This window comes from Rattus rattus, chromosome 2, assembly GCF_011064425.1.
Source record: "Rattus rattus isolate New Zealand chromosome 2, Rrattus_CSIRO_v1, whole genome shotgun sequence".
NCBI lineage: Eukaryota > Metazoa > Chordata > Mammalia > Rodentia > Muridae > Rattus > Rattus rattus.
The window spans coordinates 216,333,921-216,348,089 of record NC_046155.1 but is presented as its reverse complement, the minus strand read 5'-3'; the positions used below and the strand labels follow the sequence as shown (position 1 = coordinate 216,348,089).

General features: G+C 47.4%; 1 protein-coding gene and 1 pseudogene across 1 annotated transcript in view; both read left to right on the top strand.

Moving 5' to 3' along the window:
- Positions 1–14,169, top strand: part of Map7 (microtubule associated protein 7) — a 102,228-nt gene that overhangs the window by 73,630 nt on the left and 14,429 nt on the right. Inside the window, 3 exon segments of the mRNA XM_032894934.1 lie at positions 6–123; positions 4,343–4,453; positions 8,215–8,328. Coding sequence (XP_032750825.1) covers positions 6–123; positions 4,343–4,453; positions 8,215–8,328 — 343 coding nt within the window.
- LOC116894772 lies at positions 11,859–12,703 on the top strand (annotated as a pseudogene).

The window sequence follows — 14,169 nt, the reverse complement described above, 5'->3', positions numbered from 1 at the left end:
GTAAGGAGCGCCATGAAGCTGTTGTTCGGCGGACGATGGAAAGGAGCCAGAAGCCGAGGCAGAAGTATAACCGGTGGTCGTGGGGAAGCCCTCTCCACGGGAGCTCTAGCATTCACAGTGGAGGTAAATGCAGGCACCACTTCCACGGACGTTCTGTGAGTTTGGTTGTAGTATTTACTGGACAGTAAGAGTGTGTTTGGTTTTTGGGTTTTTTCCCCCTAAATCTCTGGTTGCAAAACAGGAATCTCTCTGAAATCACTAAACTGTAATTAAATGATGCTTCCACTATTTGAGGACAAGCGAGCGATGGAGGTAAGACCCCAGGTCCTCTCTTTGCCTCAGCATGAGCTCCTTTCCCCAGAGAGACCTAAACAGCACCCAGCAGCCGCAACTGCTTTAAGGATCTCTCTGCGGAAGGATCTCTCTGCAGAAGGCTTGCAGGGCTGTGGAATGTCATCCCAGGGCACTTTCTGCTCTGGAAGGACTCAGCCGTGCAGCTGGATCAGCCTCTGTCCCATGAGCCTCTGTGCTCTGGCCTAACCCGATGTTCTGTAGGGACACGCTGACATCTCAGACGGGAAGCAATGGTAAACACACATCCAGACTACTTCTCTCCCCTTAAGTGGACACGAAGTTATCTTGAAACATGGCGTTAGCAGAAGGCTTATCTTGGTACTGTAATTCAGTAAACCTCAGTGCTTACACAGTAGGTCAGTTACATTTCTTTTCTTTCTTTCTTTTTTTTTTTTTTTTAAAAAACTCTTATCACATTCTGTCGTCGGGTGGTTTTGATGAGTCATCATTCTCCTTAGTTTAGTAGGCATGGACCACCTCGTCACAGCTTTGGGGATCCTAGAAAATCTGGTACAGATGTCCTCGTCCTCGCTGACTGCCTGCTTTGTAGCCAGCAGCCCCAGACAGAGACCCAGTCCGTGGGTCACTGAAGCATCACCAGCCTAGGCACCACACGTGCTGCTGTGCGTTGCACAGATCTGGATCTGCGACAAGCACAGTGTTCCTTACGTGTTCCTTAAGGGCAGGTGACTTGAAGGTGTGGAAATGGCCACACGTGGCACATTTGGGCTCTCTAGTGAAACCCATTCAAGTCTCTTTTAGCTAAGAGTTACCTGCAGAGTGCATCCAGGTTGACAACCCCACAGCCGTTCGTACTCCCGGAATCAGCTTTACTTTTATACACTTGAATTTTTCGTTGCATCTTTCCTGTGTGTGTTCATTATTTTTTTAGTATTTTCTGATTTTTAAAAAATGTTATATATATGAATGCTCTGTCTGCGTGTACACTGTATGCCTGAGGAGAGCACCAGATCCCATTACAGATGCTTGTGAGCCACCATGCGGTTGCTGGGAATTGAACTCAGGACCTCTGAGAGAGCAGCCAGTGCTCTTAACCACTGAGCCACCTCTCCAGTCCTTCATTACTGTTTTTACAACACCCCCTGTTTTGTTTTTTTAAGTTTAGCAAGTGTCACCGCGGCTTGTTTCCCTGTGACACTAAGCCAAATGTAGACTCGCACTTCCTCCCCTGTGGCCCTTTACCACCTGTGATGGAGTCCACACCAAATCCGCCATCAGAAAGATGTGACGTCTTCCGTCAGGAATAGTTTCCACGGATGCTCTGTGAGGAAAATGGTCATAATGAATGTTTTCATAACCAGAGTTTTCTCTTACCGAGCTTCATGCTTTCTGTCTTTGTGACAGAGATGCCCTGTTGTATGGCATCAAGCACCCTTGAGAAACGATAAATTTACTCAGCCTCACTGCTGTCCGGAGCATAAAGCCAGTGGTGCCTTTATGGGCTGTGGATAAAATCCAGTGACTGAGGTGAACAGACTCCTGGTCCACTAAAAACGATGTTTGTGTGAGGAACGGATGGAATTGGTCCAAGTTCTCAGACTAGGAAATGCCCCACTGCGGGGTTGAGAGGTCGTCCATTCTGCTCCCCGGCACCTGGCCTTCCTTCACAGCAGCCCTGACCTAACCCCGCTGGTCACACAAGACCTCCCACCTAGAAACCGTCCCCGTTAAAGTTAGCGTCTTGTCTGACGTGCTGGTACATCGGCTAGTATCACCATGGAAACGGTTTATTTGTAAGCCCTCCAATCCTTTTGTGAAATTGTTTCTTGTTCAGTGAGAAAAACTGGATGAAAATTCTCAGATGGCACCGCATACCATGGCGCACCTCCGTGGTTTCAACCACCCATCTCAGAAATGTAGACTTTGCCGTCCACACTTTGGTAGAGGAGCTCATCTCTTTCTTGCTTACTAGGAAATAGATCTAAGTGTTTTCAGTGAGCTATTGACAAATACCTGGGGATAGGCTTAGTATAGAAAGGGGTCTCCCAGCTACTTCTTAGTGCATAAGCAGTGTCAGGAAATGTGTCGCCGTAGAACCTCGTGACCGCGGCTCCCACATTCGGCATCGGGGTGCTCCTGGCACTGCTTCCCCTCTGGACTTCCGTTTTTTCTCATTGTCAGAACCCCACCAGATCAATGTAATGGAAGTCACAGGAGTCACACTTGGTCATTTATTTTTCTTTTTTGAAACACAATTAAATGTTAGCTATAAGTGTAGTTCCCAGTTGAGGATCCTCTCATTAATGAGACTTATTACCAGCAGGCTGTAGGTAAGAGTCAAAATGGCTCTACTATGGGGCAGAAGCGCTAATGGCCAAGAGCAGTGGGAAGAGTGAAAAGGTGGCCGGTACTGTGGAGAGCGTTTGAAGTTGTGCTCTCATCAGCCAGTAATGGAGGACACGCCCACACCTTGACCTCACCATCGTGCTAGGATATGCAGTGAGGTGGATAGCTTTACTGTGTGTAGTTCGTTCAGGCATCACAAACTTAACTGGTGAGCAAGGCTCTGAACTCCAAAGCCTCCTTAAATTAGTTGGCTGCAGGCTAAGTTTGACAGTAATACTCACTGGATGTGGTTGACTTCTAGTTTATATTGCTGTCAGTCCTGCTGGGCAAGTTTATATCCTGATTTCACCTCTTGAGATCAGAGACCCACACCCCCAATACTAGGCTCAAACCCAGAGCCATGGCACGTAGGCAAACTCATCACCACTGAACCCCTTCTGTTTATTTCCTACTGAGACAGTCTGGGGCTGAAGGTACAGCTCAGTCGTAGAGCCCTTACCTAACAATGGGTTCATCCCCAGGAAAGACAAGGAAACAGACAGAGTGACTGACTTACACTAAGCGATGTTCACCTGCTGCCCCTTGAATTGGAGGTCACAGCATAGGAAGGCTCAGGCCAGCCCAGGCCATGCTGAGACCCTGTCCAAAAGAAAAAGATACCCAGGCTGCCCTCAAATGTAAAGTTCTGACTAAGCTTCCCAGTAGCTGTGATCCAGGCAGGCCCCAACACATGGTCTTTCCTGTCAGTCAAATCCTCCTGTAGTGAACGTCTGTGCTGAAGGGAAGTGTCTGTACAAGCAAGGAGTCTGCAGAGGACCAGGTGTGTTCGGTCTCAGGTGTGCACATATGCACACACACACACACACACTCACACACACACACACACCACACACACACACACACACACACCCACACACACACACACACACACCACACACACACACACACACCACACACACACACCACACACACACACACACACACACACACACACACACACACACACACACCACACACACACACACACACACACCACACACACCACACACACACCCACACACACACACACACACACCACACACACACACACACACCACACACACACACACACACACACACACACACACACACACACACCACACACACACACACACACCACACACACACACCACACACACACACACACCACACACACACACACACACACACACCACACACACACACACACACCACACACACACCACACACACACACACACACACACACACACACACACACACACACACACTCACACACACACACACACACACACCCTGGGTGTGTGCTTCACTGCACGTTCTCCGTACCATACCCACCGTCCCGGGCCCCTCTGCTTCTCGGTCGGTCTGCATCAGCTCATAGCCTTTCTCTGCTCCTGGATTTGTCTTCATCTGCTTGTATCATAATAACATGCTTGAGTTTGAACTGGTGGACTAAATGCTTATATTGTTTCTTAAGAAAACCGAGTTTTATTCCAGCCTTTAAGTCCCTCTAGTGTGTCCACTTAGAGAGCTGTGCTGTTGTGGAAGATCTAGAAACTGTCGGTGGCCTCCATCCAGTCCTGCTGCTTGTCCCACCACTGAACTAGGAAATGCGATCGTGCCTGCCGGCTGTCAATTAGCATTCTCTCCGTTTGTTTTAGATCCAGACAGGCGGTCAGTTTCCACCATGAATCTTTCGAAACATGTCGATCCTGTCATTAGCAAGCGGCTCTCGTCCTCATCTGCGACTTTGCTAAACTCTCCAGATAGAGGTACAGTCAAAAGGAAAACGAAGCCTGTTCTGTTGCTTGCCTAATGTTTTCTTTCCTGGATGTGTACAGATGGGAATAGCATCTGAAGTTGCTCTCCCTGCATTTCTTAACTAGGAAGAAAAAAGCTTGAGAGTAAAAACCATAGCGGCTGAGCACCACTTGCGTGGGATGAGAGCATTTCTCGTGTTAGAAGGTGGTCGATTGGTGCATTTAGCAAATGGTGCTTCCCCCCAGCGGTTAGCAGACGAAGTCACCCCTTACCCACCCGAATCACGTAGTCCTCTCTGGACAGCCTGTCTCGGTCATCCTCATGCTGGGCGCTCTGGGTGCCAGCTCCCAACTGACTCGTGGCAGTTTCGCTTCACCAGCGTGCTTCTCATTTGCTCAGACATCTCCCGTGGCCTCTCTGATGTGTGCGTTGCTGGCTCGGTGCCCCTCCGCTTCAGTCCTGAGGGACGGGCCTCTTTTTAAGACTATCGCCACCATGTCTTCCAGCCACAGTCTTAATGGAGCTTTGAGTTCACGCATCCTATGGGTTTGCAGTACATGACTGTTCAGCTAGTCATAAAATGGAAGTTTCCTTTTATGTCATGGGTCATAAACCAGTCACGCTTTTCAGAAAAGCTGCTTGTGTTATAACTACGATGATTTTAAATAAAACCAAAGAATTATCATGTGATGCAAAGCACACTCTTTTTAAAGCTAACAAGTTATGGTGACCGTGGGTATGTTTTTAAGAAATTAGGAAGTGTCATGTCTTAGTCTGTAATGAGAATGTAGTGTACGCATGTTCTGTGTGTGTCAGTTTATATATCTTGTATTTTATACTGTGGTACCATTGTAATGTATTATGTGAATGTTGGTATTATCCTGTAAAGTCGGAAATGTTTGAACAGTTTCTACTGTCTACTTACCCAAACTGTTCCCTTTCTAAGCTAAATTTGCCTAAAGCATTGATATTAGAATATAATCAAGTTTTAGAGGTTTCATGTTAATTTATCAAATTTTCCTTCATAAATATGCTCTATTGCAGACTAGATGGCGTACACTGGGGGAGGGGTAAACTTCTGTTTCGAGCCCCTCCCTCCCCTTACTGAACAGAAGATACAGATATGGGGTGGCCGTTGCTCCTACAGTTGTCTGTCCCCTTCCTCTTCCTTTTAAAGTGATCACTTACCTAGAACTTTAATGTTTTGAGAACCTGGGTCTGAGACAAACCATAGTCAAGGACTTATAATGCTCGTAAGTTAAGCCTTGCTTTTCTGTCTGCTACAGTCCCAGGTAAAGATGAGGGTCAGGAGAGGGGCTGTAAGCCAGCTGATGCCCTGGCCAGTCTCTGAGATTCTAATGTGCTGACTTCCCTGTCAGTTAGCAATAAAATGACATTTAAACCCTTTGTATCATGCATCTGATTGGATTTTCTTAGGGAAATGCTGCCCTTTGAATTAATGGCCACATCTACGATGGTTTTAGGGAGCACTTAGATATTCTTCTACTGCCAACAGTCAGAATCTAGCAACATCTAAGATCTGCTTGGCACCCATGGCCCTGAATCCTTTGTGCTTATAGGCGGCATGTGGGTTTAGCCCAGCTCGTTCAGTTCTGTTGACCAGAGACCACAATGGCCATCACTGGCCACGATCACTAGCATCTTTTCAGGTCGCTATGCTGGACTGAGTGGTCTCTGCTCACCATGGTCCGCATTTCCTGTCAGTGCATAAATAGGACCAATACCAGCCAATTCCACCACGCTATCTCCTCCCTCAGCATTTCAAAAGTCTCCAGGTCAAGAACCACTACAATAAACTAGAAGGAAAAGGGGTGTTGTCTACAAGCTTGGACTAAACTTTTATCCTCTCTCTCGCATCAGTCATGAATGCGGTAGAAGTGGAAATATCTGGGGTTAACAGGAGGCATGGGAAGCAGCTTCTAGAGCTGATGCCCTGAAGACTCGCAGGAAGTGAGCTCCTTTGGGGGCAGTTAAAGCCAGGTGTGGTGGCACACACATTTACTCCCAACATTTGGGAGGCAGAGGTAGGCGGACGGATCTCTGTGAGTTCCAGGTCAGCCTGGTCTACAGAATGAATTCAGGGCAGCCAGGTCTTTGTTACACAGGTCGTCAGTGCCATCGCATCTCTGCAGTTCTGAGCCCCTGTCACCCCATGGCTTACCTCAGAAGGAAGCCTCCCTTTGTCTTCCCTCCCTGGCTGCTTTGAGCATGCTGTTCTGTTGACCGTATGTTCTGACTCGGCAGCGCTCTGTGCTACCTTGCTGTATCGCGTGGCACCTACTCATGCTGCTGTCCAGTGCCGTTCACTGCTGCCTTGTGGCTTTATTAAGTCTTTATTTAGTCTTGGGAGATACTTACCATGGGAGCCAAGGACAGTGGCCAACCTGTAACCTGTGATCTCGGCACTGGGGTGACAGAGGCAGGCTCGCCATGAGTTTGAGGCCAACCACAGCATGCAACCTTGTCACATTAATAACAATAACAATATTAATAAACAACTATAGAGCTCCCCCTAACTAACAGAAAATCTAGTGAAAAATTCACCAACTCTTAACTAAAGCATTGATCAAAATGATCGCTTTTAAAATAAAGTCGCTTCCTGGAAATTGGTTCTCCCTACACGGAGGCAGCCACCTTCAGGGTAACAGTGTCTAGCAGTATATGGTTTTTATAAACAGCCAGATTTCCAAGACCCTAAAAGTTCTGTTCCTCTAAGAAATGATGTATGTAGGACCAGAATGAGAAGTTAGGCCTGAGGAGTGCAGACCAGATGTGGCTTGGTCAGGTTTAGACAGTTTAAAGGGCTTTGCGTGATGTGTGAACATTTTCTAGGTGGCGTGTGACCTGTGTATTACAGTGGTATATTGCAGGCCTCTTCACTCACTTCTCTGTTTTGGCGCGCCATCGCCAGATGGCTTGCGACGCAAACCAATTCTTAATAGGCATGCATTTTCTAACCACGGCCTTGCCAAATCCCAGGATCTTGGGACCCCTATGTCACTGTGTGAAGTTTGTTTTCAGATCTTCAGACGTCACTGATAATCTTCAGGCTTAACAATACATTGGACTCAGGCATTTCTGCTTAATTTTGTCTTCCTTTCAGCTTTAGCCTTGATCCTCAGCTGAAAGTCTTATTTTGTGCCAAACAGGGGCCTGAAAGAGCCTAGCTTGCTGAGGGAAAAGGTCGAAAGATCAAAAGAACCCCATACAGACCTGAGTCCTCTTTCGACTTATTGTAGTTCTTCCTTCCAGTTCTAAACCATCCGTGGGGATCCATGGTGAACCGAGCTCTTGCAGTACCTTATATTAATCTAGCCTTCATTTGTCAGCCCCAGTCGGGCTGGTTATTTGAGCTATACAGGAAGCCTCCGTCAGAAATGGGTGCTATCAGTCTACTGCCCATCAGTGATGCCCATCCGAGAGGTACAGCCCGGAGTTACTGATGATAGCGGATCTGTAATTAAAGTGCTATTTCCATTTCAAGACCTGTTGTTAACAAGTGCAGGGTAGCAAAAATCCATGCCAGCTGCCCCTTTAGAGCCTGCCGTAAGAATAGCAGTGTCTGTGGAATAGCTGCTCCCTTGGGTGGGGATCCTGTTGGCCTGACTCATGGCCACATGGCCTCCCAGGAGAGCCTGAGCTGTCTCAAGGATCTGTCCAGACTGCAGAAGTATTGGGTATGGTGATGATCAGCACCCTCTTGGCCCAGGAAAGAATGTCCCTAACGTCTTGCTTATGTGGTGACATTTAGCTCGCCGCCTGCAGCTCAGCCCCTGGGAGAGCAGCGTTGTTAGCAGACTTCTGACGCCCACACATTCGTTCCTGGCCAGAAGCAAAAGCACAGCCACCTTGTCTGGAGACACAGGTAAAGCCATCCAGGCGGAACTTTGTGGTGAGGTAAAGTCCTCCTTCTGAAGCCTGTCCGCTCTTCCCACGTTTATCTAACCCCACCTCCATTCATCCTGGTATGTGCTTCTCTCTGTTGGTGCTGGCTTTATACCCTTGGCATTGTTTCCTCTTTACATCCACCCTAACATCTTATCTAGACACCAGATGTCAGGCAGGCAGATGACGTCCCTCACCTGATCAGATGGCCTCTGTCTGTTAGATTACCAGGGGGAAAAAAGGTATCACTTAAACCTACCTTTCTTTCTACCCCTGTATGTCAGCAGATGACCAGGGGAGTGGATATAATGTAATACCACTCTGCAGACTTGGAAATAAACCACCATACTCCTCTGACCTAAGCATGTAGTTTCTTACCCTGGCAGCTTCCTCCCACTTCTCTTATGTAACCTAGTATCTGGAACCTTCTAAACTCTGAGGAGTTGAGGCTACTTGAAATGTCACGGAAAACATAGAACATACCTAACCTGGCTGTTACATTCAAACTTTTTCAATGTCAAATGTGCCCGAAGGAACCAAGGGAGTGAACTGAAGGTAACTGCAGCGTATCCAGCTGGTAAGACCGACCCACAGAGGCTTTGAGTGGCATCTCTGTGTCGGGGTGACGGTTGGACTTCCCAGCTCTCTCTGGGCACAGTGTCTGTGGAAGCAACCTAGCCACCCCTCACTCTCTGCACTTAGGAAACCGTGCGCCCTCCTGGAAAAGTTCCCTTTAAAAAGGCCTTGCTTCTTCAGGCTCACTAGTCTGCTGCACAAATAAATGTCTTGGTAGTTCTGTGGACTTTGCTGTGTGGTACCCAGTTCGCTAACAAGTGTCAGGCCCTGTTTCTCACTGTCCAGCACGAGGCGGTCAAGGCCACAGGTCTGGGCATCTTCACCACCACCTCTCTCTCTCTCTCTCTCTCTCTCTCTCTCTCTCTCTCTCTCTCTCTCTCTCTCTCTCTCTCTCTGGAGAAGAGCACTGCAGCAGGAAGTCTGTCACCAGGCCGCTTAGAGAATCTTAAGGTGCTCACCCGTCCCTCTGAAGGAAAAGGTGCAGCATTTTAAGATAGGCTGTTTTATACCGCGAACTTCCTCCTTCTTGGCAAGTGATGGAAGCAGGCTCTGGCCCTCTGTGTGTTGAATTGTCCACCCTGTCTGTGGATGCTCCACGGTGTGTGGCCATCAGCGCACCCGAATCTCGTGTTGTGTGCTGTCTTGCTCCACAGCGAGCAATGTGCCTTCCTCTGCTGCTTGTGTCAGCCCTGACCCTGTCAGTACTTTCACGCCTTGTTTGCCCTGCGCCATTTCTTCGCTGCCCTTCCTTTCCCTCGCCGCCCGCTGCTCCCTCCCTCCATGTGCTTAGAGGGGTACAGTCGATGTCAGTGAAAAGCAGAGAAGACTTTGAGTCTTTGCTGCATCCCTCCCTGGGTTAGTACTACCTACTCCGCTGACGGCTTATATTTAATGAGATTAAAGATGCCTGGTTTTTATAAAGATTTCTGCTTGGACTCATGAATGTAAATATGTCTTAGTTGTCTTTCAGGACTGTGCTGTCTTTATTTCCCACAGTACCCTCTGGATTATTAGTTTCTCTTTATTTTAGTTTCTTTCTTTCTTCATCTTATTCCCAATTGCCATTGGCAAAAGAGGGAGCTGTGTCCATAGGCAAGGTTACAGTAGCAGATAAGACCCTTGTCCCTTAAGGTTAGCGATCGCAGGACCCTTCCCCGCCCACCATAACCCTGAGCAAGCAGTAAGGCCCGAGTGTTGGAGGAGCCCCCATCTCAACCTCTCATTTGCAGTCACCACTGTGAGTTGATCTTACCGTACCATGGTCTTCCCAACCCTGCAGAATGTGTGCGCGAGTATTAGAGGGCAGAAGAGTGGGGTCGTTCAGTTTGCAGGTTCCAGGTTTTTGGTGGTAGACGTCCAGAGTTTAATACCTTTGGATATTTTAGTGCTTATTTCAGCCAGGAAGTATCTTTTGAAGAATTAAAGTTGAGGATTTTTAAATACAGATATTCTTAAACTAGATACGGTGGCACACACCCTTAATCCCAGTACCCAGGAAGCAGAGGCTGGTAGATCTCTTTTGAGTTCACAAGCCTGGTTTTCATAGCAAATCCCAGTGTAGCCAGGGCCACATAGTGAGAAGAGAATACTTTCTACCCATACTGAACGCTTTTTCAACACTACAATAAAATTAGATTGCACCCAGAATGGTTTCTGTAAATAATTCATTTCTCAGTTCACACTGAAGGACAATGAAGTCATGTTTCTGTTTCCTTCTGCTCTCAGTGTGAGCCTTGGTCTCCGGACAGGCCTGCTGTCCAGGGTCCCTTGATCTTCAGGCAAGGTTAATGACTCTGGCTTTGCCTGGACACTGGGCACCGCTTTTCCTGATTACTAACTTGGAGAAACACCCTGTGCAGGGCATGGATTCTGCAGTGTATTTGATTAGCTTGGGAGAGTTTTGCATTAATGAACCCTTTCCTTGTCTGGGAAGTGAAAGCGGCTTGTGATTCTTAAGGGAAAAAATCATTTTCCAGTACTTTCCCTAGTGGTCACCACCAACAAAGGCAAGAGGCCCTCCTACCTCAAAGTACAAATCTACCATTCACCATTAAAGGTCAGAAGAAAAGCTCTGTGTCCACTCCCATGTTCTTGTAAGGAGAACAGAGGAAGTAGCAATGTTTGAGTTCACTGTAAAGAAGGGTGTTCTGTTCAGATATAGGAAGAGAGGGTGCAGCTTCCAGTCCTCCAGCTTCCTTCCCCTTGAGAATGAGCCGGAGATCCCTGGAGACCCGAGACGGGACTTTTACTTGTCATTTGGCAATGGTGTGCAGCTCAGCCATGGTCCCAGGTTCCATCCCCAGCAGAGAAAGCACAGCAATTAATTTATGATTTTAAAAATTAAGATTGCCATAAACTAAGTAATTTTGAGGTTTTATTAGTAATGTTAAATTTACCTACATAGGACTGAAGAGATGGCTCAGAGGTTAAGAGCACTGTTTGGTCTTCCAGAGGTCCTGAGTTCAATTCCCAGCAACCACTTGGTGGTTCTTAACCATCTATAATGAGATCTGGTGCCCTCTTCTGGCCTGCAGGTGTTCATGCAGTCAGAGCACTGTATACATAATAAATCTTAAAAAAAAAAAAAAAAAAATTCTTTACCTACATAAAAGTTTCTTTAAAGGCTTGGCTCAAAGTTGGGTGTGGTCCACACTTGGAACCAGTGCTCCTCCAGATGCTGAGCTGATCGTGGTCAGCCCTGGTCTACAGAACGAGTTCAAGACTAGCCTGGGCTGTACAAACACATAGCAAGCACTTGTCTGTAAACGTTAAGAACTGCTGCCTGGGCTCTTCCTTCGCTGCTCACACGCCAGCACGTCAGTTAGAATCTACTTCCACAGTGACCAGCTGAAACAGCTAGGCTTGTGGTACTGAGTGACTACTGGACTCTTGGACTCGCCATTCACAGCTGACTGTTGCTGGGGAGTTGGACGACAGACCCTGCCATTTCCAGCAGCTCAAGCCTTATCTTAGGACAGACTCTACAGCTATGGTGGGGCCTTCAGGAAACTCAGTTTCAAGCCAACCTTTGCTAGGGACACTCTCAGAAGTATGACACCCAGCAAATTACAGAAGAGAAGAGAGACCGGGTTGCCTGGAACAAGATAAGGCCAAACACAGACCGACCTGGAGTTATTTCCAGAGATCCCGTGAGGTTGGCCAGTTGTATCTTCCCAAAGCCTGTGACCATAATAACCCTGTTCCCTGAGAATGAAGCCAGGTCCAGGAGAGAGGAAGTGAAGCTGAAGAAACCCCAGCAGCTCTGTGCATTGAGGAGACTACAGAAACACCAAGTTGGAGACAGTAAAGGGGGCCTGTCATGTCCACTGAAGCTTATAACCCCTGAAGAGCGAATTGCACTGGGAATGCAGGATGAAGCCAACGACCAGAGTGGTGTTGAGAATCCACTCCACCGTACTCTTCCTGCAGAAGGCACCTCTGTCCAACCCCCATGCTTGGAAAAGACCGACAAGTGGCTCATCTCCATCTTTCTGCAGTCCAGGGGTAACGGTGCCAGTGCCGATCCATCTGTCACCATCTTACCGCATACAAGAACCATTGCAGACACCGGGAGACAGACCTGGAGGACAGCAGCTCTCTGGGTAGTACTGCCTGTCCTGGAACTCACTCTTGTAGACCGGGGGCTGTGGACCAGGCTGGTCTGTAACTGGGAGACCCACCTGCCCCTGCCTCCCTCTGCTGGGGTTAAGGAGAGTTTCACCACTGCTAGGGTTGAAGATGATATCTTGATCTCATGGCTTCTGCCTCTTACCCTCTGATTCCTAAGCACTACTAGGTGGCCATCCCTTACCCATACAATGCTTGCCCAACTTTTTGGTATTGTGATATTATTGTTTACACAGTTCATGTTCAAGAACTGAACTGCAACTGAGTTTTTTAAATGTGCAAAAAATCCTTTTAAGTAGATTTGCAATTTTATCTTAGACTGAATTCATAGCCATCCTTAGCTACTTGTGCCTGCATATTGCCCTTGGCCATAAGTTGGACACAACTGTCAGTGATCACACACTCCCATGGTGCTTTGCCACACTACTGCCCAGAAACAGTGAAGAGATCTAAAGATTTGTACCTCTGAAACTACTCAAAAAACTTCCTCCTTTGAACTATTTTTTAAAAATATGTATCTGTCACAGTAGTAATGTTGTGCTTGGTCATAAGCCCCAAAGACACCAAGAGGCCAAATCCAATGAAATCGCATTAGGATCTCTCTATTACAAGCTCGGGCTTGGGCTTTCCGCCAACCCTGACACAGCAGGATGGGAAGGTGGAGCAGCCTCCCGCCCTCATCAGGAGGAGATTTTATAGGGAATGGAAAGTAACCAAGGGGGCTCAGGCTAACAGGCAGGTGGTCTGAAGCAAAACCATGAATAATCAGTCTGAAAGCACATCTGAAACATTCAGGCTAACCTTTGATTGACTGTTGCTAGGGAGTAGCTGGGAGTCACTGTGGCCCAGGACAAGCTGTGGGGTCCTTCCTGGTACTTGGGTGCAGCCTGGGTTCAGCTGCAGGTCACATTCTCATGCCTTTTTTCTCTTAAGATGGAGGCCTAGTGCCAAGATGGAATAGGTCTGGCCTCTCAGTAAACTCTAACCAATATAGCAGGTTCGGAAGAAGCCAGAATTTTTTGGAGTTAGCTAAAGATCTTTGGAGTATTTGCTGCTATGGTGACTAGAGTAAACCTGATTTTAGTGGGTCAAATATTGTATGCAAAGAAGAAATAGCTATGCCTTGTACCTCTTATAACAGGTTCCGAGGGTACCTTATGGCTAGGATAGTTCCTCACCATTTTGTGGGGTTTGAATAGGGACTACTCCATCCCTAGTCAGTAGTGGTTCAAACTCTTCTTAGGTATCTGCTGTGGTCTTGTTGTACCTCTCTTTTCTCCTTGTATCAGTAGGTAAGTCCAGTCCACTGATAGTCAGACCAAAGGATACTTTAGTCTTATCTGACTCCTTCCTGACTCGTGGTACACAGGCTGACGTAGTATGAAACCCCACCCCGATAAGCCTGTGAGAGAAATCTGCCCTTTTTAACCTGAGGTTTCTCTCCTGGAGCTTCTGTCACCTTGCGTGCTCCAAATTTAAAGGAAGAATTGCATCTGAAGAACAATTCGTCTCTTCAGGATTGGGTCATTTGTAGGGGACCCATCTCAAAAAAAAAAAAAAAAAAACCAAAGACATGCCACAAGGAGCCAGATTTGCACAAGGTAATTTTACTCACACC